The 20929-nt window shown below is 43.0% G+C and overlaps 2 protein-coding genes across 4 annotated transcripts in view; one reads left to right on the forward strand and one right to left on the reverse strand.

Annotated features, from left to right (window-relative positions):
• The window catches only part of LOC139388600 (SMAD family member 9), a 27329-nt gene extending 7340 nt beyond the window's left edge, over positions 1-19989 (reverse strand). For 2 of the 3 annotated variants that reach the window (XM_071135357.1, XM_071135358.1), the window contains exons 1-5: positions 19758-19989; positions 12649-13691; positions 8271-8486; positions 5233-5490; positions 1749-1853 (exon numbers count right to left, since the gene is read on the reverse strand). In XM_071135357.1, coding sequence (XP_070991458.1) covers positions 1749-1853; positions 5233-5490; positions 8271-8486; positions 12649-12844 — 775 coding nt within the window. In that variant the 5' untranslated portion in view covers positions 12845-13691; positions 19758-19989. The remainder of the gene's footprint in view (positions 1-1748; positions 1854-5232; positions 5491-8270; positions 8487-12648; positions 13692-19757) is intronic. The other variant, XM_071135359.1, reaches the window with a different exon arrangement.
• LOC139388601 (regulatory factor X-associated protein) overlaps positions 1-20929 on the forward strand; it is a 1150577-nt gene that overhangs the window by 11415 nt on the left and 1118233 nt on the right. The window lies entirely within an intron of this gene.

Consider the following 20929-nt stretch of genomic DNA (forward strand, 5'->3'; position numbering starts at 1 on the left):
GCATGCTGACTGAGGCATGCTGACTGAGGCATGCTGACTGAGGCATGCTGACTGAAGCATGCTGACTGAGGCATGCTGACTGAAGCATGCTGACTGAAGCATGCTGACTGAAGCATGCTGACTGAAGCATGCTGACTGAAACAGGTATTCAGACCCTTTGCTATGACTCGAAATTGAGCTCAGGTGCATCCTGTTTCCATTTATCATCCTTGAGATGTTTCTACAACTTGATTGGAGTCTACCTGTGGTATATTTAATTGACTGGACATGATTTGGAAAGGCACACACCTGTCTATATAAGGTCCCACAGTTGACAGTGCATGTCAGAGCAAAAACCAAGCCTTGAGGTTGAAGGAATTGTCCGTAGAGCTCAGAGACAGGATTGTGTCGAGGCACAGATCTGGGGAAGGGTACCAAAACAAGGACTCAAGGAAACAAGATTCTCTGGTATGATGAAACCAAGACTCAACTCTTTGGCCTGAATACCATACGTCACTTCTGGAGGAAACCTGGCACCATCCCTACGGTGAAGCATGGTGGTGGCAGCATCATGTCTGGAGGAAACATGGCACCATCCCTAAGGTGAAGCATGGTGGTGGCAGCATCATGTCTGGAGGAAACCTGGCACCATCCCTACGGTGAAGCATGGTGGTGGCAGCATCATGTCTGGAGGAAACCTGGCACCATCCCTACGGTGAAGCATGGTGGTGGCAGCATCATGTCTGGAGGAAACCTGGCACCATCCCTACGGTGAAGCATGGTGGTGGCAGCATCATGTCTGGAGGAAACCTGGCACCATCCCTACGGTGAAGCATGTTGGTGGCAGCATCATGTCATGGAGGAAACCTGGCACCATCCCTACAGTGAAGCATGGTGGTGGCAGCATCATGTCTGGAGGAAACCTGGCACCATCCCTACAGGGAAGCATGGTGGTGGCAGCATTCCCCATTGGGAATGTTTTTCAGCAGCAGGGACTAGGAGATTAGTCAGGGTCGAGGGAAAGATGAACGGAGCAAAGTACAGAGAGATCCTTAATGAAAACCTGCTCCTGAGCACACAGGACCTCAGACTGGGGCGAAGGTTCACCTTCCAAATTGACAACGACCGTAAGCACAAAGCCAAGACAACGCAGGAGTGGCTTTGGGACAAGTCACTGAATGTCTTTGAGTGGCCCAGCCAGAGCCCGGACTTGAACCCGATCGAACATCTCTGGAGAGACCTGAAAATAGCTGTGCAGCGACGCTCCCCATCCAACCTGACAGAGCTTGAGAGGATCTGCAGAGAAGAATGGGAGAAACTCTCCAAATACAGGTGTGCCAAGCTTGTAGCGTCATACCCAAGAAGACTCAATGCTGTAATCACTGCAAAAGGTGCTTCAACAAAGTACTGAGTAAAGGGTCTGAATACTTATGTAAATATGATATTTCAGTTTTTTTATTTTTAATACATTTGCAAAATTGTCTAAAAACCTGTTTATGCTTTGTCATTATGGGGTATTGTGTCTATAATTATTAGGGGGGAAAAAAACAATTTAATCAATTTTAGAATAAGGCTGTAATGTAACAAAATGTGTAAAAAGTCAAGGGGTCTGAATACTTTCCGAATGCACTCGGTGGGACAACCACATTTCACAGTCATAGTAAGTACATGTTTCTTCAATAAAGACGATATCAGCAGAGCCAGTAGTAGTAGGAAAAGACAAGTGCTAGGATTAGTTTAAGGATATATATATATATTATTTTTTTTACCTATGTGCGGAGCTGAGAAGGTGAGCTTGTGTGTGGAGTCTCCAGGCTTGACATCCTCAGTTGGGACTGTCTCCATCATGCTATAGGGGGGAGGTGGGGTCTCTGCTGGGAGGAGTGGAACAGAGGGGGGAGTAGAGGGGTGGAGGGGTACAGAGGGGGGAGTAGAGGGGTACAGAGGGAGGCGGAGGGGAACATGGGGGGAGTAGAGGGGTGGAGCGGAACAGAGGGAGGCGGAGGGGAACATGGAGGGAGTAGAGGGGTGGAGGGGAACAGAGGGGGGAGGAGGGAGTAGAGAGGTGGAGGGGAACAGAGGGAGACGGAGGGGGCCATGGAGGGAGTAGAGGGGTGGAGCGGAACAGAGAGGGGAGGAAGAGAAATTACAACACATCAAAAGTAAAAAAATATATACATAGCTACAAAAGGATTATACTAATAGGACAAATGACTATTAGATCTTTATTACGATGATTACTGCAATGGTACTGTATTACACTACCAGTAGTAGTACTGTATTACAATATTAGTAGTAGTACTGTATTACACTACCAGTAGTAGTACTGTATTACACTACCAGTAGTAGTACTGTATTACACTACCAGTAGTAGTACTGTATTACACTACCAGTAGTAGTACTGTATTACACTACCAGTAGTAGTACTGTATTACACTACCAGTAGTAGTACTGTATTACACTACCAGTAGTAGTACTGTATTACAATATTAGTAGTAGTACTGTATTACACTACCAGTAGTAGTACTGTATTACAATATTAGTAGTAGTACTGTATTACACTACCAGTAGTAGTACTGTATTACACTACCAGTAGTAGTACTGTATTACACTACCAGTAGTAGTACTGTATTACACTACCAGTAGTAGTACTGTATTACACTACCAGTAGTAGTACTGTATTACACTACCAGTAGTAGTACTGTATTACAATATTAGTAGTAGTACTGTATTACACTACCAGTAGTAGTACTGTATTACAATATTAGTAGTAGTACTGTATTACACTACCAGTAGTAGTACTGTATTACAATATTAGTAGTAGTACTGTATTACACTACCAGTAGTAGTACTGTATTACAATATTAGTAGTAGTACTGTATTACAATATTAGTAGTAGTACTGTATTACACTACCAGTAGTAGTACTGTATTACACTACCAGTAGTAGTACTGTATTACACTACCAGTAGTAGTACTGTATTACAATATTAGTAGTAGTACTGTATTACACTACCAGTAGTAGTACTGTATTACACTATTAGTAGTAGTACTGTATTACACTACCAGTAGTAGTACTGTATTACACTACCAGTAGTAGTACTGTATTACACTACCAGTAGTAGTACTGTATTACACTACCAGTAGTAGTACTGTATTACAATATTAGTAGTAGTACTGTATTACAATATTAGTAGTAGTACTGTATTACAATATTAGTAGTAGTACTGTATTACACTACCAGTAGTAGTACTGTATTACACTACCAGTAGTAGTACTGTATTACACTACCAGTAGTAGTACTGTATTACAATATTAGTAGTAGTACTGTATTACACTACCAGTAGTAGTACTGTATTACAATATTAGTAGTAGTACTGTATTACACTACCAGTAGTAGTACTGTATTACACTACCAGTAGTAGTACTGTATTACACTATTAGTAGTAGTACTGTATTACACTACCAGTAGTAGTACTGTATTACAATATTAGTAGTAGTACTGTATTACACTACCAGTAGTAGTACTGTATTACAATATTAGTAGTAGTACTGTATTACACTACCAGTAGTAGTACTGTATTACAATATTAGTAGTAGTACTGTATTACACTACCAGTAGTAGTACTGTATTACAATATTAGTAGTAGTACTGTATTACACTACCAGTAGTAGTACTGTATTACAATATTAGTAGTAGTACTGTATTACACTACCAGTAGTAGTACTGTATTACAATATTAGTAGTAGTACTGTATTACAATACCAGTAGTAGTACTGTATTACAATATTAGTAGTAGTACTGTATTACAATACCAGTAGTAGTACTGTATTACAATATTAGTAGTATTACACTACCAGTAGTAGTACTGTATTACAATATTAGTAGTAGTACTGTATTACACTACCAGTAGTAGTACTGTATTACAATATTAGTAGAAGTACTGTATTACACTACCAGTAGTAGTACTGTATTACACTACCAGTAGTAGTACTGTATTACACTAGTAGTAGTACTGTATTACAATATTAGTAGTAGTACTGTATTACAATATTAGTAGTAGTACTGTATTACACTACCAGTAGTAGTACTGTATTGCAATATTAGTAGTAGTACTGTATTACACTACCAGTAGTAGTACTGTATTACAATATTAGTAGTAGTACTGTACTGTACTGTATTACACTACCAGTAGTAGTACTGTATTACACTACCAGTAGTAGTACTGTATTACACTACCAGTAGTAGTACTGTATTACACTACCAGTAGTAGTACTGTATTACACTACCAGTAGTAGTACTGTATTACAATATTAGTAGTAGTACTGTATTACACTACCAGTAGTAGTACTGTATTACACTACCAGTAGTAGTACTGTATTACACTACCAGTAGTAGTACTGTATTACAATATTAGTAGTAGTACTGTATTACACTACCAGTAGTAGTACTGTATTACACTACCAGTAGTAGTACTGTATTACAATATTAGTAGTAGTACTGTATTACAATATTAGTAGTAGTACTGTATTACAATATTAGTAGTAGTACTAGTGCCATTGAAGTTAGCCTAAATATTGTTCTGGTATCGATGGCTCCATCTTACCGTCCAGACAGCAATACCCTTGTACCGGTTCTAAACTACAACATTCTCCATTCAGGCTGCAAAGGCGTTGATTTCCCCCTGAACTAAATTTAATGGGATGAAGGTGGGGGGGGGGGAAACAGGGAAAATATGCGTTCTTTATGAAACACCGTTTCGCACCACCATGTTAGTGGTTAACGCTACTTCCTGATGTTGCACCCTGCGTTCAGACAGGGGTAAATAACAAACTAGGACTAGCATTTCCTAGACATTAGCCATTAGCCATTTCCTAGACAAGGTGGTGAAAAATTGTGTTTCATAAGAGAAAGAACGCATATTTTTCAGCGTTTTTTCCCCCAGCCTTGTCACCAATTAAATCTAGTTTAGGATGAAATCGACGCCTTTGCAGCCTGAATTGAGAATGTTTCAGGTATGAACCGGTACAAGGGGGGGATAAGAGTGCATTGCCGGCCATTTGCATGGTAAGATGGAAACGACTCAATATCGCCACCTGCTGGCATTTGGGCTACATTGCAGTAATAAGCTCAATAGAGATAATAGCAGCCTAAAGCAATACAGTCATCGCATTTCTACCTATAATGTGGTATGGGACTGTAGTAGTAGTAGTTTTGTAGTATTAAGTATACGTATGCATTTATTAGGTGTACCTGTGATGTGGTAGGGGCTGGTAGGTTCGGCTGAGCTGCTGGGAGAGTTGGGGTAGCTGGCGGAGGTGGGGGACTGGTTGAGAGAGGATGAGGAGGGGGAGGAAAAGGAGGCGCAGGGGAGAGGAGGGAAGGAGTCCGGGTATGTAGCGTTCTGGGGCATCAGGGGCTCGTTGTGGAGCGAGGCGTTCCGGAATTTAGCCAGTAGACTGTGCTGTGGGTTAAACTCACTGTGACGGGGGACCAACACTGGGGGAAGCACTGACAGGGGGAGGGGACAGACAGAGAGACAGACAAGACAGAGAAAGGGAGAGACAAAGAAAGGGAGAGACAGAGAAAGGTGGAGAGAGAGAAAAAGAGAGAGAGATCGACAGTGAAATGGACAGACAGGCAGAGAATGGGGGAGAGCGAGGGAGAGACAAACAGACAGACAGAGACAGAGAGAGCAAGAGAGAGAGGAGGGAGAGGAGAGAGACAGAGAGAGAGAGAGGAGGGAGAGGAGAGAGACAGAGAGAGAGAGGAGAGAAACAGAGAGAGGAGAGAGAGGAGAGAAACAGAGAGAGGGGAGAGAGAGGGAGAGGAGAGAGACAAAGAGAGGAGGAGAGAGGAGAGAAACAGAGAGAGGGGAGAGAGAGGGAGACAAAGAGAGAGAGAGAGGAGAGAAACAGAGAGGGGAGAGGAGAGAGACAAGCAGAGAGAGAGAGGAGAGAAACAGAGAGGGGAGAGAGAGACAAAGACAGAGAGAGACAGAGACAGAGAGATTGATCAGTCAGTACAGTTCTTCTCATATCAAATAACTGTAAATCCAGTTTGTCTCTGAACAGAACACAGTACGGCTGAGATCAGGTTTCGTCCCACATCCCTCTACTGACCTTTATCTCAGATAATTAAAACACAGGAACAATAGAGAGACAGACAGACCACCCGAGATGTGTCTGAAATGACACCCTATTCCCTATGAGGGCCTTGGTCAACAGTAGTGCACTATTTATTGAATAGGGTGTCAATCCCGACTCAAGACTGGGTTAGATAACACAGGACTGTCCACTGAGTCTGGCAAAATCCCATCTCTGATTTACATACTGTACATAGTAAAAAGGTATGCAATCAGTAAAAGGTTAGAAGAGTCTAGGCTACGTATGATATCATCCCGTATTGTAATACACCTGGTGTCTCTACCTGTCTGTAGGGGTTAATATAGCCTCATACCTGGTGTCTGTAGTGGTTAATATAGCTTCATACCTGGTGTCTGTAGGGGTTAATATAGCTTCATATCTGGTGTCTGTAGGGGTTAATATAGCTTCATACCTGGTGTCTCTACCTGTCTGTAGGGGTTAATATAGCTTCATACCTGGTGTCTGTAGGGGTTAATATAGCTTCATACCTGGTGTCTGTAGGGGTTAATATAGCTTCATACCTGGTGTCTGTAGTGGTTAATATAGCTTCATACCTGGTGTCTGTAGGGGTTAATATAGCTTCATACCTGGTGTCTGTAGGGGTTAATATAGCTTCATACCTGGTGTCTGTAGGGGTTAATATAGCTTCATACCTGGTGTCTGTAGTGGTTAATATAGCTTCATACCTGGTGTCTGTAGGGGTTAATATAGCTTCATACCTGGTGTCTGTAGGGGTTAATATAGCTTCATACCTGGTGTCTGTAGGGGTTAATATAGCTTCATACCTGGTGTCTCTACCTGTCTGTAGGGGTTAATATAGCTTCATACCTGGTGTCTGTAGGGGTTAATATAGCTTCATACCTGGTGTCTGTAGGGGTTAATATAGCTTCATACCTGGTGTCTGTAGGGGTTAATATAGCTTCATACCTGGTGTCTGTAGGGGTTAATATAGCTTCATACCTGGTGTCTGTAGGGGTTAATATAGCTTCATACCTGGTGTCTGTAGTGGTTAATATAGCTTCATACCTGGTGTCTGTAGGGGTTAATATAGCTTCATACCTGGTGTCTGTAGTGGTTAATATAGCTTCATACCTGGTGTCTGTAGGGGTTAATATAGCTTCATACCTGGTGTCTGTAGGGGTTAATATAGCTTCATACCTGGTGTCTCTACCTGTCTGTAGGGGTTAATATAGCTTCATACCTGGTGTCTGTAGTGGTTAATATAGCTTCATACCTGGTGTCTGTAGTGGTTAATATAGCTTCATACCTGGTGTCTGTAGGGGTTAATATAGCTTCATACCTGGTGTCTGTAGTGGTTAATATAGCTTCATACCTGGTGTCTGTAGGGGTTAATATAGCTTCATACCTGGTGTCTGTAGGGGTTAATATAGCTTCATACCTGGTGTCTGTAGGGGTTAATATAGCTTCATACCTGGTGTCTGTAGGGGTTAATATAGCTTCATACCTGGTGTCTGTAGTGGTTAATATAGCTTCATACCTGGTGTCTGTAGGGGTTAATATAGCTTCATACCTGGTGTCTCTACCTGTCTGTAGGGGTTAATATAGCTTCATACCTGGTGTCTGTAGAGGTTAATATAGCCTCATACCTGGTGTCTGTAGGGGTTAATATAGCTTCATACCTGGTGTCTGTAGGGGTTAATATAGCTTCATACCTGGTGTCTGTAGGGGTTAATATAGCTTCATACCTGGTGTCTCTACCTGTCTGTAGGGGTTAATATAGCTTCATACCTGGTGTCTGTAGTGGTTAATATAGCTTCATACCTGGTGTCTGTAGAGGTTAATATAGCCTCATACCTGGTGTCTGTAGAGGTTAATATAGCTTCATACCTGGTGTCTGTAGGGGTTAATATAGCTTCATACCTGGTGTCTGTAGGGGTTAATATAGCTTCATACCTGGTGTCTGTAGGGGTTAATATAGCTTCATACCTGGTGTCTGTATGGGTTAATATAGCTTCATACCTGGTGTCTGTAGGGGTTAATATAGCTTCATACCTGGTGTCTGTAGGGGTTAATATAGCTTCATACCTGGTGTCTGTAGTGGTTAATATAGCTTCATACCTGGTGTCTGTAGTGGTTAATATAGCTTCATACCTGGTGTCTGTAGGGGTTAATATAGCTTCATACCTGGTGTCTCTACCCGTCTGTAGTGGTAGGGGTTGATACAGATGTCTTTCTGTTTGGATCCGAAGGCGAATTCGCAGCACTCCAAGGCCTTGAGTTCGTGATGAGACTGTAGGTCGGGCCACCTCCACACTCTGCAGTAGATAACGTGGGGGAGACCCTTCCTGTGAGACACCTGGAGACGACCGTCCAGAGACCGAGGGATGGTCACACACTTACCTGTTGGAGGAGGTAGAGAGAGAGATTGGATCAGAGGTGTTTCAGAATAAGCTACAAAAAAGGTGAAGGGAACAGTTTAGGAACAGGTTGGATCCCATGGATGTGTACTTCCTGTCTGTTATGGACACTGGGGAGTGGCGTGTTTCCTGGTCCTAGTTGTGACATAATCTCTGGATAAACACTCTTTATCTAGTCACACACACACACACACACACACACACACACACACACACACACACACACACACACACACACAGAAACACACACACAGAAACACACACACACACACACACACACACACACACACATACACTCACGTGTGTAATGGCGCTGAATTGTTTAGCGACTGTTTTACGTGCTCCTGACCAGTTCTGATATTTTTTGAGCTCCTCATAACTTTTAAGTCGTTTTTTTTTTTTTCTTACATAATGTTCCCGTCATCGTTTCCTGTGATGAAAAGATCTTCTGGACATCAGAACAGAGATCACTAATCTCCGTTTGGTTGAACATTTCTACTTTCAACAGGTCGACAACGCAGGACTTCCTGCTCATCCTAATCCAGGCCCTAAAATCCCCGAGGCCCAGAAGCGAAAAGAGATGGGCGACATAGAGGCCGACGTGCGGCCGCCCTGATGAAACTACGACGACGCGTCGAACTGATCCGTTCGAGACCATCCTATGAACTGGACCTGAAGAATTGTAACATCCTACGCTTCCTGGGAGTCGTGGCTAAACAAGGACTTGGATAATATACATCTAGCTGTTTATTTGGCAGTTATTTGGCATAACTGACCATAACTCTATCCTCCTGATTCATACAGACAAGCAAAAACTCAAACAGGCACATCAATTACTGGCTTCAGTAATAAGTGTATCGACGGAGTCATCCCCACAGTGACCGTACGTACATATCCCAACCAGAAGCCATGGATTACAGGCAACATTCGTACTGAGGTAAAGGCTAGACCTGTCGCTTTCAAAGAGTGGGACACGAACCCGGATGTTTATAAGACATACAAAACATCAATACAGGACTAAGATTGAATCCTACTACACCGGCTCTGACACCTGTTGGATGTGGCAGGGCTTGAAAACTGTTACGGGTTACAAAGGGAAACCCATACGCGAGCTGCCCAGTGACACAAGCCTACCAGACGAGCTAAATGTCTTCTATGCTCAGTTAGAGGCAATCAACACTGAACCATGCTTGAAGGCACCAGCTGTTTAGGACAACTGTGTGGTCACGCTCTCCTTGGCCGATGTGAGTAAGACCTTTAAACAGGTCAACGTTCACAAGACCGCAGGACCAGACAGATTACCAGGATGAGTACTCAGAGCATGCGCTGACCAGCTGGCAAGTGTCTTCACTGACATTTTCAACATGTTGCAAGCAAACCACCATAGTCCCCGTGCCCAAGAACACCTAGGTAACCTGTCTAAATGACTAACGCCCCGTGGCGCTCACATCTGTGGCCATGGAATGCTTTGAAAAGCTGATCCTGGTTCACATCAACACCATAATCCCAGACGCACTGAACTCACTCCAACTCACATACCGCCCCAACTGATCCAATCTCAATCGCCCTCCACACTGCCCTTTCCCACTTGGACAAAAGGAACACCTACCTGAGAATGCTATTCATTGACTGACTACAGCTCAGCATTCAACACCATAGCGCCCTCCAAGCTCATCACCAAGCTAAGGACCCTGGGACTGAACACCTCCCTCTGCAACTGGATCCTGGACTTCCTGTCGGGAAGCCCCCAGGTAGTAAAGGTAGGTAACAACACATCCGCCACACTGACCCTTAACACGGAGGCCTCTCAGGGGTGAGTGCTCAGTCCCCTCCTGTACTCACTGTTTACCCACGACTGCGTGGCCAAGCACAACTCCAACACCATCATTAAGTCTGTTGACGACATAACAGTGGTAGGCCTGATCACCGACGGTGATGAGACAACCTATAGGGAGGAGGTCAGAGACCTAGCAGTGTGGTGCCCGGATAACAACCTCTCCCTCAACGTCAGCAAGACCAAGGAGCTGATCGTGGACTACAGGAAACGAGGGGTTGAGCAGACCCCCATTTACATCGACAGGGCTGTAGTGGAGCGAGTCGAGAGCTTGAAGTTTCTCTGTGTCCACATTACTAAGGATCTATCATGGTCCACACACCAACACAGCAGTGAAGAGGGCACGACAAAGCCTCTTTCCCCTTAGGAGGCTGAAAACATTTGGCATGGGGCCCCTCAGATCCTCAAAATGTTTTACAGCGGCACCATCGAGAGCATCTTGACTGGCTGCATCACTGGTTGGTATGGCAACTGCTTGGCATCCGACCGCAAGGTGCAACAGAAGGTAGTGCGTACGTCCCAGTACATCACTGAGGCTGAGCTCCCTGCCATCCAGGACCTCTATACCAGGCGGTGTCAGAGGAAGGCCCTAAGAATGGTCAAAGACTCCAGCCACCCCATTCATAGACCTTTCTCTCTGCTACAGCACGGAAAGCGGTACCAACGCACCAAGTCTGGAACTATCAAGACCCTGAACAGCTTCTACCCCCCCAAGCCATAAGCCTTCTAAATATACTGAACAAAAATATAAATGCAACATGCAAGAATTTCAACGATTTTACAAAGCTTCAGTAAGGAAATAAGGAAATCAGTCAATTGAAATAAATGCATTAGGCCCTAATCTTGGATTTCACTCAGTCATACCAATCAGAATGAGTTTTTCCCCACAAAAGGGCTTTATTACAGACAGAAATACTCCTGTTTCATCAGCTGCCCAGGTGGCTGGTTTCAGACAATCTAACAGGTGAAGAAGCCGGATGTTGAGGTTCTGGGCTGGCGTGGTTACATGTGGTCTGAGGTTGTGAGGCCTGTTGGAAGTGCTGCCATATTCTCTAAAACGACGTTGGAGGTGGCTTACTGTATTGTTTGGTAGAGAAATTAACATTAATTTTCCCCTGGTGGATTTTTCTCCAGCTCTGGTGGACATTCCTGCAGTCAGCATGCCAATTGCACGCTTCCTCAAAACTTGAGACATCTGTGGCATTGTGTTGTGTGACAAAACTGCACATTTTAGAGTGGCCTTTTATTGTCCCCAGCACAAGGTGCACCTCTGTAATGGTCATGCTGTTTAATCAAATTCTTCATATGCCACACCTGTCAGGTGGATGGATTATCTTGGCAGTGGAGAAATGCTCACTAACATGGATGTAAACAAATTTGTGTTTACAGCATTTGAGAGAAATCAACTTTTTTCACATATGGAACATTTCTGGGATCTTTTATTTCAGTTCATGAAACATGGGACCAACACTTGACATGTTGCGTTTTATATTTTTGTTCAGTATATTTAGTTAAATAGTTAACCAATAACAACTACCCACTAACCTTTTTGACTGATCACATACGCTACTGCTACTGTTTACTATCGCTAACTTTATTCCTATAACATAAATATTATGTTCATATCTACCTCACTTACCTCATACCCCTGCACATTGACTCAGTACTGGTACCCTGGGTATGTAGCCAAGTTATTACCTGGTACTTCCTGTATATAACCTAGTCATCATTGACTCAGTACTGGTACTCCGTGTATACAGCCAAGTTATTACCTGCTACTTCCTGTATATAACCTAGTTATCATTGACTCAGTACTGGTACCCTGGGTATGTAGCCAAGTTATTACCTGGTACTTCCTGTATATAACCTAGTTATCATTGACTTAGTACTGGTACCCCGTGTATACAGCCAAGTTATTACCTGGTACTTCCTGTATATAACCTAGTTATCATTGACTCAGTACTGGTACCCCGTGTATACAGCCAAGTTATTACCTGCTACTTCCTGTATATAACCTAGTTATCATTGACTCAGTACTGGTACCCCGTGTATATAGCCAAGTTATTACCTGCTACTTCCTGTATATAACCTAGTTATCATTGACTCAGTACTGGTACCCCGTGTATACAGCCAAGTTATCATTACTCATTGTGAATGTATTTTTTTACATGTTATTACTTTTCTATTATTTCTCTGTTTTCTTTCTCTCTGCATTGTTGGGAAAGGCCCTGAGTAAGTAAGCATTTCACTGTTAGTCTACACCAACCATTGTGACAAATAAAGTGTGATTTGATCAGACGGGGTTACTCACTGGGTTGTCCGGGACAGCTGAGGGCCTTCTCCAGCTCCTCCATTGCTCCCTTCTTCTTCTTTAGTTTCTTGACCAGAGAGTCCACAGCCTTCTCTGCCCACTTCTCCTCTTCATCCCCTTGTTTCCATCCCAGAAGCCTCTTCACTGCAGGGCTGGTGAAGGAGAAGAGGGACGTGATGGAGGTGGAGGAATGCATGATGAGGGAGGGAGGGTGCTATGTAGAGATGGATGGAGGGATGGATGATGCTATGTAGAGATGGATGGAGGGAGGGATGGTGCTATGTAGAGATGGATAGAGGGAGGGAGGGTGCTATGTAGAGATGGATGGAGGGAGGGATGGTGCTATGTAGAGATGGATGGAGGGAGGGATGGTGCTATGTAGAGATGGATAGAGGGAGGGATGGTGCTATGTAGAGATGGATGGAGGGAGGGATGGTGCTATGTAGAGATGGATAGAGGGAGGGAGGGTGCTATGTAGAGATGGATGGAGGGAGGGATGGTGCTATGTAGAGATGGATGGAGGGAGGGATGGTGCTATGTAGAGATGGATAGAGGGAGGGAGGGTGCTATGTAGAGATGGATAGAGGGATGGATGATGCTATGTAGAGATGGATGGTGCTATGTAGAGATGGATGGAGGGAGGGAGGAGAACCACCACTTCGGGTGAAAGAGGGAGGGAATGTGATGAGAGGAGGTGAGAGAGGGGGGTGGGACAGAGAGATAGAAGAGGAGCGTGATGGATGGATTGTTTCCCAGATGGCTAAAGGAGAGCAAGAACCAGGGATCAGGGATGGAGCTCGAAGAGGAGTGTGAGGAGTCTATGTAAACAGAAACTGGGGTTCATTAGTTCCGTTGGTGCTTCCTGAAGAGACCAGGAGTAGGGAGGAAGGTCTGGAACGGAGGTGGGAATGTTGGAATAATCCCAAATATCTTATTTTTCTCTGTCTCTTTCTCCCTCTCTCTCTCAGCAGAAATACGGTCTGGTCAGAATGGTAGCCTCCGGTCATGAATGTTATTCCTCGTGCAGGTCAGCTTTCAGTCATCTGACCAGAGAAGAGAGAGATGAAATTAGGCGCTAATTTAACAGAAACAAAGAGCTGTTCAGCAGGGCTGTGAGTCATATGAACCAGAGGTTAAATACAACAGAAGACTTAGGAGAGAATTAGGACTAGTACACTGAATCAAGTCTATGGGGACTATAGGGATGTATATGACCTTCAGAAAGTCTTCATACCCATTTGACAAATTCCACATTAGCCTGAATTCAATTGATTTTTTACTCTCTCACCCATCTACACACAATGCCCCATAATGACGTCACAATACCCCATAATGACGTCACAATACCCCATAATGACATCACAATACCCCATAATGACATCACAATACCTCATAGTGACAAAGTGAAAACATGTTTTTAGAAGTTGCCGGAGAGGAAGGAAACTGCTCAGGGATTTCTATCTACATTGTGTCCCACCACCCGCCAACCCCTCATTTACGCTACTGCTACTCTCTGTTCATCATATATGCATAGTAACTTTAACCATACAGTGCCTTGCGAAAGTATTCGGCCCCCTTGAACTTTGAGACCTTTTGCCACATTTCAGGCTTCAAACATAAAGATATAAAACTATATTTTTTTGTGAAGAATCAACAACAAGTGGGACACAATCATGTAGTGGAACGACATTTATTGGATATTTCAAACTTTTTTAACAAATCAAAAACTGAAAAATTGGGCGTGCAAAATGATTCAGCCCCTTTACTTTCAGTGCAGCAAACTCTCTCCAGAAGTTCAGTGAGGATCTCTGAATGATCCAATGTTGACCTAAATGACTAATGATGATAAATACAATCCACCTGTGTGTAATCAAGTCTCCGTATAAATGCACCTGCACTGTGATAGTCTCAGAGGTCCGTTAAAAGCGCAGAGAGCATCATGAAGAACAAGGAACACACCAGGCAGGTCCGAGATACTGTTGTGAAGAAGTTTAAAGTCGGATTTGGATACAAAAAGATTTCCCAAGCTTTAAACATCCCAAGGAGCACTGTGCAAGCGATAATATTGAAATGGAAGGAGTATCAGACCACTGCAAATCTACCAAGACCTGGCCGTCCCTCTAAACTTTCAACTCATACAAGGAGAAGACTGATCAGAGATGCAGCCAAGAGGCCCATGATCACTCTGGATGAACTGCAGAGATCTACAGCTGAGGTGGGAGACTCTGTCCATAGGACAACAATCAGTCGTATATTGCACAAATCTGGCCTTTATGGAAGAGTGGCAAGAAGAAAGCCATTTCTTAAAGATATCCATAAAAAGTGTTGTTTAAAGTTTGCCACAAGCCACCTGGGAGACACACCAAACATGTGGAAGAAGGTGCTCTGGTCAGATGAAACCAAAATTGAACTTTTTGGCAACAATGCAAAACGTTATGTTTGGCGTAAAAGCAACACAGCTCATCACCCTGAACACACCATCACCACTGTCAAACATGGTGGTGGCAGCATCATGGTTTGGGCCTGCTTTTCTTCAGCAGGGACAGGGAAGATGGTTAAAATTGATGGGAAGATGGATGGAGCCAAATACAGGACCATTCTGGAAGAAAACCTGATGGAGTCTGCAAAAGACCTGAGACTGGGACAGAGATTTGTCTTCCAACAAGACAATGATCCAAAACATAAAGCAAAATCTACAATGGAATGGTTCAAAAATAAACATATCCAGGTGTTAGAATGGCCAAGTCAAAGTCCAGACCTGAATCCAATCGAGAATCTGTGGAAGAACTGAAAACTGCTGTTCACAAATGCTCTCCATCCAACCTCACTGAGCTCGAGCTGTTTTGCAAGGAGGAATGGGAAAAAATGTCAGTCTCTCGATGTGTAAAACTGATAGAGACATACCCCAAGCGACTTACAGCTGTAATCGCAGCAAAAGGTGGCGCTACAAAGTATTAACTTAAGGGGGCTGAATAATTTTGCACGCCCAATTTTTCAGTTTTTAATTTGTTAAAAAAGTTTGAAATATCCAATAAATGTCGTTCCACTTCATGATTGTGTCCCACTTGTTGTTGATTCTTCACAAAAAAATACAGTTTTATATCTTTATGTTTGAAGCCTGAAATGTGGCAAAAGGTCGCAAAGTTCAAGGGGGCCGAATACTTTCGCAAGGCACTGTATGTACATGTACATACTACCTCAATCAACCTGACTAACCAGTGTCTGTATGTAGCCTCGCTACTGTTATAGCCTCTACTGTATATAGCCTCTCTACTGTATATAGCCTCTCTACTGTATATAGCCTCTACTGTATATAGCCTCTCTACTGTATATAGCCTCTCTACTGTATATAGCCTCTCTACTGTATATAGTCTCTCTACTGTATATAGCCTCTCTATTGTATATAGCCTCTCTACTGTTATAGCCTCTCTACTGTATATAGCCTCTACTGTATATAGCCTCTCTACTGTATATAACCTCTCTACTGTATATAGCCTCTCTACTGTATATAGCCTCTCTACTGTATATAGCCTCTCTATTGTATATAGCCTGTCTTTTTACTGTTGTTTTATTTCTTTACTTACCTATTGTTCACCTAATACCTTTTTTGCACTATTGATTGGAGCCTGTAAGTAAGCATTTCACTGTAAGGTCTACACTTGTTGTATTCTGTGCACGTGACAAATAAACTTTGATTTGATTTGACGAGGCCAATGGTGACTTTAAAACAGTTACAGAGTTGAATGGCTGTGATAGGAGAAGACTGAGGTTGGATCAACAACATTCTAGTTACTCCACAATACTAATCTAATTTACAGAAAAGAAAAGAAGCTTGTATACAATAAAATATATAAACATGTATCCTGTTTGCAACAAGTCACTTAGGTAATACTGCAAAAATGTGGCTAAGAAATACACTTTTTGTCCAAAATACTAACCGTTATATTTGGGGCAAATCCAAAACAACACATCACTGAGTGCCACTCTTCATATTTTCAAGCATGGTGGTGGCTGCATCATGTTATGGGTCTGCTTGTCATCGGCAAGGACAAGGGGAGTTTTTAAGGACAAATAGAAACCGAATACAGCTATAAGCACAGGTCAAAGTCCCAGAGGAAAACCTGGTCTACTTTCCAACAGACACTGGGAGACTAATTCACCTTTCAGCAAGACAATAACTTAAAACACAAGGCCAAATCTTCCCTGGAGTTGCTTACCAAGAATACATTGAATGTTCCTGAGTGGCCTAGTTACAGTTTTGAGTGAAATCAGCTTGAGAATCTATGGCAAGACATAAAAATGGATGTCTAGCAATGATCAACAGCCAACTTGACAGAGCTTGAAGAATTCTTTAAAGAATAATGGGCAAATATTGTACAATCCAGATGTGCAAAGCTCTTAAGAGACTCAACCAAAAAAAAGCCTCACAGCTGTAATCGCCGCCAAAGGTGCTTCTACAAAGTTTGGACTCAGTGTACATCCCTCTGTCTCATAGCGAGGAGCCCCACAGTCTGGCCAGCATAGGTCACACCACTCACAGATGGACGGACAGACAGCATAGGTCACACCACTCACAGATGGACAGACAGACAGACGGCATGGAAACGGAAACATTCGGATCCAGACAGGCATGCTCCCTCTCTCTCGCTCTCTCTCTCTCTCTATCTCTCTAGCTTGCTCTCTCTCTCTCTATATATATCTCTCTCTCTCTAGCTTGCTCTCTCTATCTCTCTAGCTTGCTCTCTCTCTCTCTCTAGCTCCCTCTCTCTCTCTCTCTCTCTCTCTCTCTATCTATCTCTCTCTCTCTAGCTTGCTCTCTCTCTCTCTAGCTTGCTCTCTCTCTCTAGCTTGCTCTCTCTCTCTAGCTTGCTCTCTCTCTCTCTCTCTAGCTTGCTCTCTCTCTCTCTCTAGCTTGCTCTCTCTCTCTCTCTCTCTAGCTCTCTCTCTCTAGCTTGCTCTCTCTCTCTCTCTCTAGCTCCCTCTGTCTTGTAGTCAGGCTGACTACAACATTACCTAATGTGCTATTCATAAGCTACTGTACTGGTAGATGGAAGAACTCAAATATTTGCTTTAAATAAACAACTTTAATGTGACAGCATCCTTTCTCTCTCTCTCTCCTTCTCCCATACAAAAAGAGGGGATATTTATTCCATTGTAAAACAGTCTAAGGAAACCTACACAGAGTAGTCCGGTAGTTGAGTCGTTTATGTGGCCTTGTAAAAGAGTGATTCTTGTGATTTTCAGTCCTACGTTTTCTCCTGAAAAACCCTGGCTACTGTTTATGATCTGTTGCTCTTCATGAACCATGAACCTCTCTTGGACTGAGATGACAACAAAACGAATGTATTGTTATAATCATGATATATCTGGATTAAAATCCATACCACATATAAATAATGTACTAGCCTGGGGAACATAGGAATGCCAAACATGCCGTGAGCAAGCATCACTATAATTCAGCAGCAGACACGTGAGTTATGCTGTGCCGACGCGCAGCACTCAGTTCGATCGGCTACAGGACAGAAACTCTTATCTGTTCTTCAGTTCAGTCAGTCACGGTCAATTAAGACATTCAATCATCTGACACCACATATTTAGTTTATATGTTAGTTGGTAGCCTATAATAACAGCGTAGGTTTGTATTTTGGCTAAATGTGGTGCGCACTACAGGCGCTCAACGCCCACTGCACTTGAATGCGGCAGCGCGGCACCAGCGCGTCTGTTCCGCTCTGCCTGCGTTGACTCCTTTCTGAAGCTGGCGTCACTCAGTCTACGGGCTGAGATAGGCTTAATTACCTAATGCTTTATCATCAGCACACAACCCCGAAGGTAAACACACCAGTTTCCCTTTACTACGAGAACGTTTTTTTCTTCTTTTGTACATGACATGTTGAGGACGAGGTCCCCTCCCCAGCCCTCTGCACAGTTACACACTGTCACAGAGCGACAAGGTAACCGCTTTCCGCATAGTAGTAGGTTACATATGCATGACAATTTCGTCCTACTATTTCACAATGTTGTTTCCCACTATAGCCAAAAAGCCAACCACGCTTTTAAACGGCACATTAACTTCCTATGAACACACAATAACCTAAGATCATTATTACATATAAGGTGAAATAAAAAAGTTTGAGATAAAATAAAGCTAATCAGACATTTGAAAATGTTTGTCATGCTGTTCAACAGTCATCATGCTGATATTATTTCACATACCTACACTGTAAAAGGGTTACTGTGAATTTGACAGCAGCTTACAGGCAAATACAGTAAAATGCTGTATTTCATATTACAGCACACCTACTGTCAGATTAATACAGTATCAAAGCAAGTACACACAGTAAAATACAGTAAAAAAAATGAATTCTTCAGTAATCTGAATGAATTAATGGATGTTTGAAATTCATTGAGGTGAGGGGTTTTATTTCCCACGTCTTATGCTGTAATAATGACATATGATTGTTGCGAGCCGTTTGGCAGCTAGGTAAAGCTTTTAAACATTAACGTATATTAATTCATATTTTTGGTGTTTTATATCAGTGGCACTTCTAAAGGCCTTTAACAAATGCTTCCAAACTGGCAGTGACTACATGGTAAAAAATGCTCAACCCTTTTAAGGGTTAAGACTTGCTGCGACTACAATTGGTCTCCTACACACATTGAAGGGGCTCTATAAGCATATAGGAGTTAAATTGGTACAGCATTCTCACTCAGGGGTGCAACATGTAGAGCACGCCTCTAGATATGTTAATGAGCCAGAATCAACAATACCGTGCACCCACTAGTGGTCAAAAGGTTTTTGTAAATCCAAAAATACAGTATGGTACTGTATTCTGCGGGGTGGAATTACAGTACTGTTCAAAATACAGCAATTCCATTCCCACCCACAACATTTTCCCACAATGCACCATAATGTACAGTATGCCGCAGTAAAACGTTTGAGAGTATTTTACTGTTGATAATACCCAAAATGACCGTATCATTTACCATTTTCCATTACACTGTACCCTTAAACAACATGCTCCTGTAAGTGATAGCCTACAATAACCCCCTAGAAGACCCACACAAAGTTATTAATATCCTTTAAAAAAGGTACATTTTTCATCTCTCACCTCTGCTGTGTGATGTCCATTCACTACAGCGCTTCACTGTTGTGAAAGACGAGGGCAATTCCTGTCCCTCTGTTCCTGCGTGTGATGTCTGGCTGCCCAGTTGAGCGTGGCGCGGATAGAGCAAGGTGGGGAGCGTGTTTGCTAGGAGCCCTTGAGCCTCCACGAGCGGAGCGGAGCGCCACAACTCCGGCGTCAGCCAGGCTGGAGCCGCAGTGCCTGCGTGCCAGATCCCTCCGCCAGCCAGCCTGCCCCTGGAACTTTCCCAGGATTCGAGAAAGATTCAGACAGACAGCAGCGGTGTGCTCTCTCTCTGTCTCTCCCTCTCTCTCTCTCTCTCTGTCTCGCTCTCTCAATTCAATTCAATTCAATTCAAGGGCTTTATTGGCATCGGAAACATGTGTTAACATTGCCAAAGCAAGTGAGGTAGATAGTATATAAAGTGAATATATAAAGTGAAATAAACAATAAAAATTAACAGTAAACATTACACATACAGAAGTTTCAAAGCAATAAAGACATTACAAATGTCATATTATACAGTGTTTTAACAATGTACAAATGGTTAAAGGACACAATATAAAATAAATAAGCATAAATATGGGTTGTATTTACAATGGTGTGTGTTCTTCACTGGTTGCCCTTTTCTTGTGGCAACAGGTCACAAATCTTGCTGCTGTGATGGCACACTGTGGAATTTCACCCAGTAAATATGGGAGTTTTTCAAAATTGGATTTGTTTTCGAATTCTTTGTGGATCTGTGTAATCTGAGGGAAATATGTCTCTCTAATATGGTCATACATTGGGCAGGAGGTTAGGAAGTGCAGCTCAATTTCCACCTCATTTTGTGGGCAGTGAGCACATAGCCTGTCTTCTCTTGAGAGCCATGTCTGCCTACGGCGGCCTTTCTCAATAGCAAGGCTATGCTCACTGAGTCTGTACATAGTCAAAGCTTTCCTTAATTTTGGGTCAGTCACAGTGGTGACTCTCTCTGTCTCTCTCTCTCTCTCTCTGTATCTCTCTCTCTCTCTGTCTCTCTCTGTCTCTGTTTGCAGTTCATCCTAAAGTCATGATTGACAACACTGCAAAACTATTTGGAATTATATTGCTCTTACAGAATTAATAGCCCCACTATGAATACATGAATGAATGAACCTAGCAGAGTAAATATGTAT

This window comes from Oncorhynchus clarkii, chromosome 29 (genome assembly GCF_045791955.1).
Source record: "Oncorhynchus clarkii lewisi isolate Uvic-CL-2024 chromosome 29, UVic_Ocla_1.0, whole genome shotgun sequence".
In the NCBI taxonomy this organism is placed as follows: domain Eukaryota; kingdom Metazoa; phylum Chordata; class Actinopteri; order Salmoniformes; family Salmonidae; genus Oncorhynchus; species Oncorhynchus clarkii.